The 13,966-nt window shown below is 43.6% G+C and overlaps 1 protein-coding gene across 3 annotated transcripts in view; it reads left to right on the top strand.

The window, feature by feature from the left end:
- LOC121200233 (partitioning defective 3 homolog) overlaps positions 1 to 13,966 on the top strand; it is a 291,059-nt gene that overhangs the window by 234,953 nt on the left and 42,140 nt on the right. Inside the window, exon 22 of one of the 3 annotated variants that reach the window (XM_041065397.1) lies at positions 5,552 to 6,142. The exons of the other annotated variants lie outside the window; for them this stretch is intronic. Coding sequence (XP_040921331.1) covers positions 5,552 to 5,618 — 67 coding nt within the window. The 3' untranslated portion in view covers positions 5,619 to 6,142. Of the gene's footprint in view, positions 1 to 5,551; positions 6,143 to 13,966 lie in introns of those variants that run through there. 3 annotated transcript variants of the gene reach the window in all.

The raw sequence follows: 13,966 nt of genomic DNA, 5'->3' as shown, positions 1-13,966 counted from the left end.
AAAAGGATGGAGATGAGGAAAAGAGGAGGATGACAGGGAAAGAGAAAAGAGAAAGTAGTGTTTTTTTGCTACATGATTGGGTAGGTGGTGGTCCGTTGACGAATGCAGTACACACACACACACACACAGAGGGTGAACATCTTATCTGGGGGTGCAGAGTGACAGGATGAACCCCCTCCTGATCACACACCCACCCTTGTCTTGTCTCATTCAGTCTGCTGGTCTGGAGGTGGCCGATGCAAACAGACAGCCAAATGTCGTGCTTAACAAAATTGTTTACAGCGCATCTTTCACATTGTTTGTTGTGTGTGTGTGTGTGTGGGTGTGTTTGTTTGTGCATGATTTTGGACCTGCTCACGCTTTTGTCAGAGAGCACACACATCACAAACAGGATTATGGCCGCATCTGACAGACGTCATTTCTATTTTGGCGAGGGTGACATTAGCGGTGCTGCTGTTTGTGTGACTCCTCCGTCTGTGTCTTTTAACCTTGTAATCAGAGTGGCATGCTGTGTCATCGTCACATCCTCACACGGGCAGAGAGAGCTGCGAGCGAAGGGGAGATGACTGAAAGAGAGGGTGAGAGAAAGGGAGAGCAGATAAATAGACATCAAACGCAGGCGGGGATGTAAAAGTGGAAGGTAAACAAGCTAAAAGTTTGCCCTCCTCATATTTGTTGAATAGGGTTATAACCACATTAAACCCTGTGAACTCCAGGCTCGTTCTGCTTGTTTTTCTCCCTCCTTTCCTTTATTTACAGGCTCGCGGTATATAGATATAAGAAACATGGAAAAAGGCTCATTTTCATTCACCAAGTGAGTGTTTCAAATGTTTATCCAGTCTATATGGTTCAGTGTGGTGGAGAAGGTTCTGCTCTTCAAGGGAAATCTCAAGGAGTTTTAGCAACATCGAGGGTTTTTCTAGCAAACCAGACCCACATAATGAAAACATACATGAACAGCAAATCTCAATGAAATCAACAGCAGTTAAAACCTACCAGAAGAGGATCAGGTCGGCATGAAGCTGTCAGTCAGATAATTCAAGTGCATCCCTGATGACACGGCTATCACTGGAAAGAGAAACCGATTCTATCAGCGGATGTATGACTCTCAAATGATGACGAGATGATATGCAAGTTCTGACACAAGTAATGTGAGCTGGGGTTGACGAGTCAAAGGCTGTTAAATATTTCTTTTTTTGTGTGCCCACCATTTTATTCACCGTTGTGCAAAGCAAGAATAGGGGAGAGCGAGTGAGGGAGGATGATGGGCAGACACCGAAGGGGAGAGGCAGCTGGAGGTATATAAACACAAAGAGAACTGATGAATGAGACAAAAATGTTAGGACAACAAAAAAGCATCAGGTGAGAAAAAACAGAATAGTAAAAGGAGGGAGATGCAGCCAGCCAGACAAGACAAAGATTAACCCAGTGGAGGAGAATACAGGGAGGCGAGCAGACCTCCACTTTCCACGGAGCGAGAGTGATTGAGGTGAAGAGCGTTTCACCCTCCCACACCTCCCTGTTGAGGCCACAGCTGTAGGCTCCCATCCCATCATTCATCCAGCCATAGCGCGGTGGTGTGAGGTGTTTCCAGTCTCCAACACGCTTCCTCTCCACAGAGACGCTCCTTAAACACCACCTCCCTCCGCTCCTCCCCCCTGCGCTCTCATCACTCCCATCAGTCTGTCTTTAAAACAACCATCGGAGATATGAGAAGCAACAGCCTGTGACCGTCACCATAACTCTCCACATATCTACCAGCCTCATTCATGTAGGACAGGGGCAGAAGAATATGGTCGACAGTTCTGCTCCTCAGGGAGACTTAAGGAAAAATGGCAGCAATAGAGTCTACAGGGGCTATAATTCACCAGACCGGCTCAATCACGCTGCGACACAGTTATTGGCCATATAAACTAGAGCTGTCACTGTGTCATTATTGCTCACATTCATGTGAGACCATCTTTTTTCTTTTTATTTGCTTATTGTCTAGTTCTTTCTTTTTGCATCGTGGCGTTGCGGCGGATGCCTCCAGCCAAAATACTTTAGCTTTCCTTTTGTTGGGATTTTTGCTTTGTTTTGCCGCTATCTGTCTGAGATTAAAAACACACACACTGGCACATTTACAGGACATAGATGTTAATTAGGTGGCTGCGTGCCTGCAGTGTGTTGACAGCAAGTAAACACAGCAGAGGAGCTTTCATTTGTCAGCTCCGTTTCCTACAGGTTCTCTGAGTCCTCTGCACAGCTACTCATAGCTCTGCATCACTTACTGATACTGGTGATTAAATATCAGTTAGCAGCTATTTTTTATGGTCTTATACGTCTGTGTTATTGATTTAGACTGCCAGCCAACACAATGGAGGAACTAAGGTTAATGAATTCACTTCTGATTTACTTCTGGCTCTAGACAACATTTCAAAAATAGCCACAGATTCTGCAAAGTGCTGTCAGTTAACCCAGCACTTCTCATGTTTATCAGTATAGTTAGCCTGTGATTCTTCACATCAAACTATACAGACGGGATAAAAAAGGAAATGATGTAATGATAGGACACATTACATGGGGGAGACATGCAGAAAATGTCCCTGGCTGCCTGCGACACACTGGCTGTAGTTTTCGGTTGGCACCTTATCGCCTGGTTTATAGTGTGAGGAAGTGAAACATCATGTGTATGAGTGTATCTTTATGTTCTGGTTTGTCACCTTGCGTGTTTAGATATTTCCAGCTAGTGAACATTACCTGAGAACGTAATTTCCTTCAGTAAATAAACTGAATTTACAGTGTCCCAGTTATTGGGAGTGGGTGTCTGTGTGATTCAGGTTGATAAGACAGGCTAATTTTTAACATACAGTCTCGCCCGTAGCTGTCAGCTTCAAAGAACTCAGCCGTGTCTTTCTCTAAAATATTGCTTTTCCATTCAGGGTGCTGTGTCGTGACAGTATCTAAATACTGCACATCAGGTACAAGTCTCCCCTCCAGGTTTGGGAGTCTATTTTATGAGCTGAGTAGCAGCGAGGTCAGGGTCTCTCTGGCTTGTGAGATAAATAGACTGTTAGTCAGTGTTTACACCTGGGTGAGACTGATATATGTCCCCCCGGTTAAGAGAGACATAGAGATTTCATTCTCCTACTCATCTCTATCAACTAGTCAAACATCGCAGCCCATCAGTCCACAGATACGACTGGAAGTTATGGGCTGCATGTCTGATGTCTGCTGAACAGCAGCAGGATAAGACAGAGGATTTATCGACCGTCACATGTGAGGTTTAAATTCCCGGTTTGTGTTTGAGCGTCGTTTCTTGTCATATTTACTTTTGGACTAATTGAAATAATCTTTCCTCCTGTAGCTGCTCAGTACTTATAACTTAGCTCTCCAACCTAAACGAGCATATTCGTTTGTCTCTACCCTTTGATACGACCCACGGGAGCGTCTCCTGAAAGAGGGGCCCCTGCAGCACCAGGCATACCAGACCCATATTGTGTGTACCGGCATCGGCATACTGGACCTTTGTTGTCATGGTAACAATAATAAAAATGGTTAAGCTTATGGAATGGCCACGGCAAAAACTGCTTGGTTAGGTTTAAGAAAAGATTGTGGTTTGTGTTAAACTAGGACCTTCTCCAGGTTAGAGGACCTTAGTTGCCATGGTTGCGATGATAAATGGGCAGTTAAGGTTGTGGGACGGTCATGTATGAAAGAGACAACACTGACACCAGTTACCACAGGTAATAAACGGCCTCTAGAGGTCGCTTAACAATAAAACATAACTATGGGTCATAATAAGCTGCTTGTACAGACGACCTGTGGGGTCGTTCTTTAGAGGAGGACAGTCAGTTCCATCTTTCTTTGTAATGAGGAAAACAAATTTTATACATCACTTGTCTTACTCGCTGTAGCACTATAAACTATATATAATCTTTTTTTTTCTTATCCCAATCATCAGTATAAAACATCAATCAAATTTTTTTCAGCTAATGTCAAATAAATGTCATCTTCAAAGTGAGAGGAACGTTAAAAGAGAAAATCAGAAGTCATAGGCACGAGTGGGAAGAAACAACGAACATTTTCTGCCTGAAACTGGTAACACATTATATATGACATTATATAGAGACAGTAACATCCTCCATATGCACTGCACTGAACCTGAATACTTCAGTGATCAAAGTATAAAACATATAATCAATTTATGTCAATCATTCCAGTAAATAACAGAAAAATAAGGTGATATGCAAAATTAAAAAGTAGAACTGAATGTAAAGAGACAAAAAAAAAAATATCTTTGTTTATGAGGTGAAAATGCAAAGATGGTAAATGCCTTTTTTTATGTCACCTGACTCTGCATCTGTCAAATAATACACCTCTTGAGTCTGTGGCCAAGCTCTGTGGCGTTTTGGCACCAAAATATATTTTAGCATTTTCAGACGACAGCTACCGAGCAGCAGAGGCAGAGTCTCAGTCGAAATACATTATGTATTGAGACACAGCAGCACACGAGCATGCGCACATGAACACGCGCGCATCAGTGGCCACGCCAATATCGAATTACCCCGTCTGGTAAACACTTTTGGTCCAGGCCATTTTCATGTTTGAACCTCAATTCTAATTTGGTCCTGCACTGAATTACCCACAATTACCTTTCCAGGCCTGGTTTAGTACATTTTCCCTCTTCATTGTCAGCAGCCCCTTGTCACCTCATCCTCTGTCTCAGTCCGTCTCACTTTCTCTTTCCTTCTCCAGCAGTCTGATTCCCTCCTTCACATGCACACACACACACACACGCACGCAAACACATACACATGAACACGCAGGGCAGCTTAGGAGCCCTGAGGAGTAGCTGTCAATCACTCGTCAGGCTCCCAGGTCAATTTGCCAGGCTGCCAAATGTGTCGTATCAGTGTGCTCCCTGGTGTCAAGAGCCCTCATTATAGGCCAAAGGCTAAACCAAGGAAGTGAATGAGGCTTTCCTCTTCATTATTTCCAGTCCCCCATGACCCCCTAACCTCCTCATGCTCGCTCTGCACCTCATCGTAGCCATCCCCCATACCTGGCCACAACAAGAGTGCAACCTTTAACCAACCACAGTAGCATAGCCCTGTTTCCCTGCAGGCCACGGCCCCTGCTGCTGCCTGTGAATCCACTCATGCTTATAACTCCTTCTTTCTTAACACTCTCTTTCTTTGCTAGTTTTGTTCCCTCCCCTGCCGCTTTCTCTGTCCCTTCCAAGGGCCCTGAGGAGCTTGTGAAAAGAAGTGCTTGACAAGGGGCCTTAGAGTAGTGTTTTCCCTGCATGGTGCCCTCTGCTTTTTGTCTTTTCAGTGTCAGAGAAATAGGGAACTAACCTGGTTGTTAGATGCTAAAAGCTCGGCCAGCGAGCAACTGGGCCATTTTTTCGCTAATTGACAACAACAGCAGCAGCAGCAACACCTGTGCAACATTTTCCATGAAAAGTGAACAATAAAACAACAAAACAACACATGTATTTGGCAAAGTAATCATACAACAACTTGTGAGATAAAGTGTTTCATCCTCTACCTGGGTTTGTTTTTCACAGTATCAGTCTGATCAGCAGAAGCACCCCGCAGCATTTGGAGTGTCTCGGTGTTGGCCAGGTACCATGACGGTGGAATCACATTGGCAGCAGAATTATTTTACCCCTTATTATTAATTCACAAATCAATTAACTGTCATCGCAGCATCTGTCTGATGAATTGCTTGTAATTAGGCCGTAGGTGTAACAGAGCCATCCTCCGTTATCTGCCTCCCTGCCCGCCTGCGTGCTGGCCAGGCTGGCTGATGTGAGCTTAGATGGCTTTCATGCACATTAGCCTAACACAATTAAAGTAATTATTGATTTTTGTTTTGCCTCCATGCAATTCACAGCCCAGATAGTACTCTGTAAAATAAGGCCTTGATTTCTGGGCAGATTAAAGGGAACGACTAGAAGCATTTGGCGAAGGACGATGGTAACTTTAGAGCAGTGTTTATTTTCAGTTCTGAACCTCACAAGGCTGTTAGAGTAGGAGAGTTTCATATTATATGGGACATACATACTGTGGAATAAACAAGGTTATCTGGAGACCTTGATGGCTTCACCTCACTTTGTTTGCCAGTCCGTCTTATCAGAAAGCAAATGAATCACAAAGGGGCATGTGTGCGTGTATCAAATATCGTCCTTGGTGTGTGTTTAGTCACAAAGATTACACAGCCTGTGGTAAACACAACACAAAAAGCACATTCACAATCAAGACTGCACATTTTCCTCAGACAGACAGGTTTTCACTGACAGGTTTGAACTGACTTCATAAACTTTTTCTATTCAATTCAAAACAATGCAACACATTTAGTTACTTGAACTTTTTATCAGTTGCATTTGCAGTGGCGTTAATGTCAACACCTGATATCACAAACTTTGAGGTTTCAAAGCCTCGCACAGGCACAGTTTCATGATCTTTACTCTCAGAGCAGTGAGGCAACACAGCGAAAGCGGCAGTGATTCACTTCACAGCTGGAACCTTGTAGAACCGCCAGGAATGACCTTTTCTTTTCTTGAATGATTAGATCATTAAAGAGTAAAACTAAAAATAAACCTAAACATATGATAATAACTTGTTTAAAGAAGGAGCTTCTTTTGTATAATCAATTTTTCACAACCTCGTAGTTCCATGGTCACAATTTCCTGTTGTTTTTCTTGTCATGATGAGTCACTGATTTTGGCCCCTGCATCACTAAGCCTGTTGTAGCAGTGTAATCTTATCAAGGGTAAGTGTGCCACTGTTGGCACAATCGCAGGCGGAGGGCGAGTGTGCGTGTGCACCGTTTGGCCCTGTGTGTATGTAAGAATGTCAAGTAGCTGAACCCAGGGCCCATTCATCTCTGCCTCCTCCTCCGTTCGTCTTGACACATGCCAGTGTCAGGCTAAACAGCGCTACATGTAAAGCCTGCCCCTCACGGATAAGCCTCATTCAGTCCAACATATGGTGCTTGACCACGATGGAAGGAGAACAAAACAGGAAGTGTGGCGGGACGGAGTCAAAGAGTAGAGAGCATTCTTAGAGCGGTTAGGAGGCACTCTAATCCCTCCTCCCCTACCAGGTGCTGAGAGAGGAGATAATCTTGGACACAATGGCAACGGGCAGGCCTCTCCATATGGGCCTCAGTGTGTGTCGATGTGTGTGTGTGTGAATTTGTGTGAAGGCTGCTAAGCAGTGGGGAGGCGGCAGGCTGAGCGGCTGGCTGGGTGGGTGGGTGGGAGTTAGTGGGACTGGCAGTGAGAGGGATAACAAGAGTGAGCGAGAGGGAGGGAGCGGCCTTTGTCTTTGTTTTTGCAGGCTAAACAGGGATTAGTGGCTTGCTGACATTTTCTGTCACTGGCCACACTGTGACGGCTGCTTAGAGGGTTCAATGAAAGTGACCGTGTTGAGAGTGACCCTACCCCGGCCTAAAGCCTCGCTGACTGATCCGTGTCTGAGAGCTACTGGAATGACCCCGGCAGAATAGTGTGTACACGTTAGGCCTCAGCTGACAAAGACAGAATCATCCACTTTATATCTAAATATCAAAACAGCCTTTTAATCACATTTTGTGGTGTCCGATGCCTTTAAAACTGAATGAATCAGCTCTACTACACTGTACCACTATAATTCAAACTAACGAAATCAATCAGAAATTAAAATTCAGTTCTGCTGGTTGTTTATAGAAAAAACTAGTTGTACTGGTTGAAAATGAAAGTCTAATGTTCTGCCTCTCTCAGATCAGCATTTTCTCAAACTAGCTATGTAGTAAAATGAACTTGCTCAGCTGTGGGTTCCAGCTCACCTTTTAACTGAAAATAACAGCCCAGTGAAAGTGGAAAAGTGACCTCTTCCATCAGCTTAGATCCCTTTGTAAACCCCCAGCAAAAAATAAAAAACAGACTGGGGGCCCATCACATTTGATTCATTATAAAACCCTGATAAAAGTGCAGTACGGCAAGTTTCCCCAGTTACCTCACCACCCACACACAGACATTCACATATCTGGCAGCCCCCATTGTGAATTCTCTGTTTCAAGCCTCCACTGTGTGAAAAACTTCACGTCTGTCTGCAAAACTCAGCTCTCTACCTTTACAAAAGTGAGAGTCTACCAGGCAGAGACCAAAGAGAATGAAGCCTCTTTGTTTCTTTTTGTTTTTTCATATCCATACCTGATCAGCGGTGTCAGATTACAGGCAAATCACTTTTTGCTTTAACCTAGATTCTTATGTAACTCTTTCTTTTTTTTCGATTCCTTTTTTCTCTATCATCGCTCTGCCTGAAAATATCGGCTGACTGTCTGTAACTTTTGCAATTGAAAAGTTTTTTACTGTTTATTTACTTTGGATGTTTTATTGATTCTGTAAGTTTGCAACTTTGTGTGTTTGTGTGTGTATTTGTGTGAGTGTTTGCGTGTATTTGCATGTGTTCTTGAAAAGGAGAAAAGGAGCCTGAGCATCTGAAAGGGAAGAAGCAGGTGAGAGTCCAGAGGAAAGGAAAAGTAAAGAGAAGGGGGAAAAAGACACCGTGAACTAAATGAAAGGGCAACAAGAGCGTGGCTGTTTTGCAGGGAGAGTGTTGTTTATCGTACACTTTCCTCGTTCTGAGAGGCAGAGAGGCAGAGAGGGAGAGAGGGAGAGAGGGAGGTGATATGGTGATAAAATTCCATGCCAAGTGAGACAGGACATGACACAAACTTGGCCGCCACTCGACAGCCTTTCCACTTTTCACCCTCACGTCGGGGGAGTGTTTTCTCTTCTTTTTGTTTATTAGCATGGAACATGAGCGACTAGAGATACGCTACATTCTTCGCTGAGGTGTTTTTATAACAGCAGAACCTGAATCGAGCCCCAGTGATAAGATCAGGAATGGAAGACTCCCTGATAGTGTCCCCAGATGAAATACAACCCTGACTCTTTTCCATATGTTTACAAATGATGTTCTGGCATTGTCTGCTAATGGGATAGGTTATCAAGCGGTAAACGTTATGTGTCAAAGGAACAGCGTGTGCATTGTTGTGTAAATGATTGCTGCGCAAAAACCACCTTTCTTTAACGCTGCTTTTGGAAAATGCTGTTTATTTAACTCTGAGCCACAAAAGCTGCCTCTGTGCTTGACATTATAAAACTTCTGACTGTGCCTGACATGTGAAGCATCGAGCTTTATCAGAGCGTGGATGCCATCTTTTTTTTTTTTTTTTTAAATCAACGCTGGCTTTGTTTGGCCATGCAAACGGGGGACATGAGGGCAGACCAAATGCCCGGGCTCTGGAGGTTTTGGTGGTTGTTGATGTCCTCGGGCCTGTCCTCACCACACGATAGGAATAACGTTACAATGGCCACCTTGTCCAGAAACTGTGGGAATAGTGCTGAAAAGCATGTAACCAAAGAATTAAGCTCCACATGGCCTGAGGTGTGTACCAGTCTGTTTTTACAAACAAAAGCCACAAATAAGAGTTGAGAAGCATCTCAGAGCAAACTGGTTTCTGAAATGTTACTGCTTTGGAGAACTAGCTGCGGCTTGTTGATGTTGAGCTGAGAAATAACTCGTAATGAGGCATGTGTTTACTTGCAGAGAAAAGGAAAAACACTGATGCAAATGGGTGAAAGGAGCTACAAAACCCTTAGCAACTGGTTTCTTCTGGTGTAGCTTGTTTAAAATTAAAAAAAAAAAAAAAGAAAAAAGGAAGGCAGTCTTTTATTTTTATTGTCTCAAATGAATCCAGTTTAATTTCTCCTTGCACAGGATTCAACACATTCTCGTTCGTTCATTCAGTGATTATTGCTTCCCTGCTGTATATCGCTGCACTGACACTTTGAATGTTTTTACTTTCATTACAGAGAGTAATTGGCATATTGACTTTTCACTTCATGGAGGATGGTGGTATTTCTTCCAGTCTGATTGCACTTTTCCATTTGAGACCCTGCTGTTTTTTTTTTTCTTTCTAAACTGGTCCTCCTTGTTACCATACCAAGGAGATGCCCTTCATAAATATTGATGTTTAACCACTTGCATTATAATGCACAGTCTCTGTTCCACACCAGGTGTTTGGGTGTATTTTTAGGCATCTAAATCCAGACTCTGGCAGCAGAAAGCAAAAATGTTCTCTCAGAAATCCTTTTTTTTAAATATATATAAATAAGAAAGTATCTTTTCCAGCTTACGGTTCCACTAGCCTAGCATTCCTTCTCGCTTGTTTTGATCTTAGGTGACAAGTGAGGGCTCTCGCAGATAGGAGAAGAAGCAGGCAGCGTGGCGCACGGAGAAGGTGGCTTTGATAGTTGAAATTAATGAGGCTGGATATGTTTGGCTCCGCTCATTATGCCTACACATAGACCCCAAACCCTGGGGCCCCTGGAGCTCTGCTTCTCGTCTTTGTGCCGTGATCTCTCTGTCTCCTGATTTAGAGCCTCCTCCACTCGTTTCTCCTTCTTCCTTTGCTACTTTTTCTGTCTCCATTTCTCTCTGCACCCACACCTCACCCCCGTCTCTTAAACTCTCTCTTTCTGCGGTGTGTGGAAGAGAGAGATAATATAATCAGCCGTGCATGTTGAGAACAATAAGTGTGTCGTGTCGGGTTGACACGAAGCAGACACCTCTTCAAAGCCACCTTAACATTCCACTTCTGCTCTAACTGCATGCGGCTGGAGGAAGGCAGAGGGGTGGAGCAGCTCAAAATGCTTCCTCTCTCTGCCAAAGGAAGCTACCAGGATCTGGAGACGTGCACGGCTCTGCAGTTATGGGTGTGTGAGCCTCGTTGTCTTCCCATACATGAATTAGTGTTCATGATTGAAAGTAAAAAGTTTTTTTTTTGTGCAAGACCTGATTCCTTCCAGAAGGATTTAAGAGAAGCACAGTCATCTCACAGTGTGTGTGTGTGTGTATGTGTGTGTGTGTGTGTGTGTGGGTGTGTGTGTGTGTGTGTGTGTGTGTGTCTCTGAGTGTTAAGGAGTTGATGGGCTTGAGGTTGGTCCTGAGATAAGGGGAACATCTGTTAGTCTGTCTTTATCTTTGGCAGAGCTCCTGGCACACCGTAGTAAGAAGCTCCATCTAATCAGAGCAGACACAGAGTTAGGGTGGTGGGGGAGGGTGGGGGGTGTTAGCATGGCTGCCAGCTCTGTTGCCCATCCTGCCTCAGCCCTGGCATCGGCATATAGTACACACACAGAAAAACACTGACATAGACTCATGCACATCTTTTGACTTCGTCCCGTTTTTGGCGACAGTCATGTGACACATGACTTATCTTTGGTTGGCTTTGTTTTTTATCTTGTTTTTTTTTTTTCAGAGAAATTGTTGTGAACATTCATGTTCTTTACTTTACACTGACACAGGTTTACATTCGTACCTGGAGCTGCCCAGGACTATATACTCTAACTACTAACAGCACAGTGCTTTGCTTACGGGTATGTTGACGGTAGCTGCTGATGAAGGTTCTGGTGTTTTGTTTTGTTTTTGTCATTTTCATCTCTCAGAGTTTCAGAAGTGTCTCACCAGCCTTCTTCTCTACCCTCTGGGCGAAACATCCTCCTGCTGCAGCAGTCAGCTTTTTGCCTCTGGAAAATAAAACTAGTTTTCTTGTCATCACTGCTGCCATTTTCTGCCCCTTTGCTTTAGTGTGTTCCCATCAACTTTTACTGGTCCTGACAATGTCAACTGTGGCCAACTTTCAGGAGTCAAACACAATACCTGTCACACTGCCTGACATGAATTGTCCGATATTGACTGCTAGATGGTCTCACTGTGTATCAAGATTGATTTAGGTCTTCTTCCAGGTTTTTTCCTATCTGGAGCATTTGTTTTGTTCTGGTTGTGCGTGTGTGTGTGCATGTGTGTGTCAGGGTAACCAGCAGTGACACCAGCCTGCAGTGCTGTATGGATCTGGTCCTTAGGAGGTCTAATGAATCTAGGTGAGCCTTGTCACTGTGTGTCTCCACGCATCGCCCTGCCGATCACGAGAGCCGACAGGTTTATGCATCTGTGTTGGCTCCCTGGGGAAGTGGGATGCAGCAGGAGCAGGCACCCAGGGCACCACACACACACACGCACACACACACACACACACACTTTTACCATTTGCACAGTCAGACTGATGCACATGCACACAAAGTTGTGGTCAAGCAGACATTAATCACGGCCTTCATCACTGCTTAGCGAGTGAAGTAACATACAGAGCAGCCAAAGGGCCTGGCAGTATTTTTCAGGGAACACATGGGGCTGAGTTCATTGTGCCACTTTATAAAGATTTAATACATGAGAGCATATTCTCATGTATCATGTATGCCGCCTCATAGGGGTTGATATCAGAAAAGAGATTTTGCCAATTATGAATAATACAGTTTCTGTTTGTTCTTGGTATTGTTTTTTTTTTTTGACTGGGCCTGTTTGAAGACAGTCACACACACATTCGGCAGCAAATACAGCTGTTTTGTATGCTCCAACATTCAGTTGGACATTTTTATTATAATAACTGTGAGGAAAAAATATTAGCACCAGGAGATACCATCTTTTATTTACTGTAACTCTGAGTCAAAGATTATTATTTTCCCTCTCATCTCTGTAATGAAAATTTATTCCAACTAGAGGGGTTTGTATTTATGGGAGTTAATTCCCGTGTGAATGGGTGGTGGTGATAGAAACACAAGCCGACATTTGAATTACGTATCCTAAATATCTGGCTGAGGGGGTAATAGGGAATCAAACGTTTAACTGTTCACAGGGGGTGTGAATTACTTTTGTTAGCTTACTGGGTTTTTTTTTTTTTTAATTTTTTGTTTTGATTTGATTTTTCTGGAACTGAGACGAATTAATGTCTATTTTGTTTCATCAGCTCGACCACAACTTAGACTAAATCGTAATCTTGTGCTCAGACTAAATTATGTCTGGAACATGACTCTCTTTCATTCCACATCTGATCCCAGAAAATGACAAAACCAGTTTAACCAGCAGGATGGCTGAATGGCTCCCACCTGTAGCACAGTTCTCTCCTGACCAGCTAACACATTGACGTTCCCAAATATGGGCTGTTGATTCACTATCCCCCTTTTCCAGAGTCAAAAGTCACAAACCAAACCCCCCATAATAACTTAATTAATGCAGTTTTCTTTTTTTAATCCTTACCATGTCAGCTCTCACAGAGGGAGACCTTTGACTTGTCAACCCCCCCCCCCCCGCGCCCCTAAGTGCTGCTGCCTTTGTTATGCTGAGTCTTAACATGTGTCGCTTTCGTTGGTGCACTGTTTCCCCAGCCTGTTTAGATAAATGCCAATTTGAAGTCTCGCTTGTCAGGAGAAATTATGGCATCACATCTCATGTTGGAGAAAAGCCAGAAGTCTTCTTGTTTACACACGTGTCGTTTAAAGCTGGCCTTTAAAAGACAGCCCCTGTTTCTCCTGAGCAAACACTCAGGGATTTAAAAGATTGAGGTGAACTGAAACTCCTCATGTGACTCAGGGAAAGAAAGTTAAAAGTGCGGGAAAAGGTTATGGCTGCCTTGTCAAAACTGGCGGGTAGATGGACAAGCTGGAAAACAGGTTTTTGACACAGTTCTGGTTTGTATCTCTCTGACTGTGCAAAGGGGTTAGTGATGTCTAAAGGTCATTGTATAATCATATCTCAGTGCATTTATGCACATTTTTCTCATCTACAGAATGTCCAGTCAACTTTAAATAATTCTGAACAATGGATCTGAGTAAATATGCAGTAATGTGCAAGATGCTAAGGGACATGAGACAAAGGGTGCATCGCCTGCAGAGGAGAATTATATCTTGTATCATACTTGAGTCCTTAAGCATTACTTTTATTTTATTTTATATCCCTCACACATACTCAGAAGAAGCTGGACCTGCCTTTGTAATGACTTGGCACTCCTGACTACAGCACTGATGATCGTAGGACACATTACATCTTTGGTGGGATACATTTTAATGAGCCCTTTAGCCACTGACACATCCGGG

The sequence above is a fragment of the Toxotes jaculatrix genome, chromosome 20 (assembly GCF_017976425.1).
Source record: "Toxotes jaculatrix isolate fToxJac2 chromosome 20, fToxJac2.pri, whole genome shotgun sequence".
Classification (NCBI taxonomy): domain Eukaryota; kingdom Metazoa; phylum Chordata; class Actinopteri; family Toxotidae; genus Toxotes; species Toxotes jaculatrix.
The sequence above is the reverse complement of the archived record's forward strand: the minus strand, read 5'-3'. Positions and strand labels throughout refer to the sequence as shown.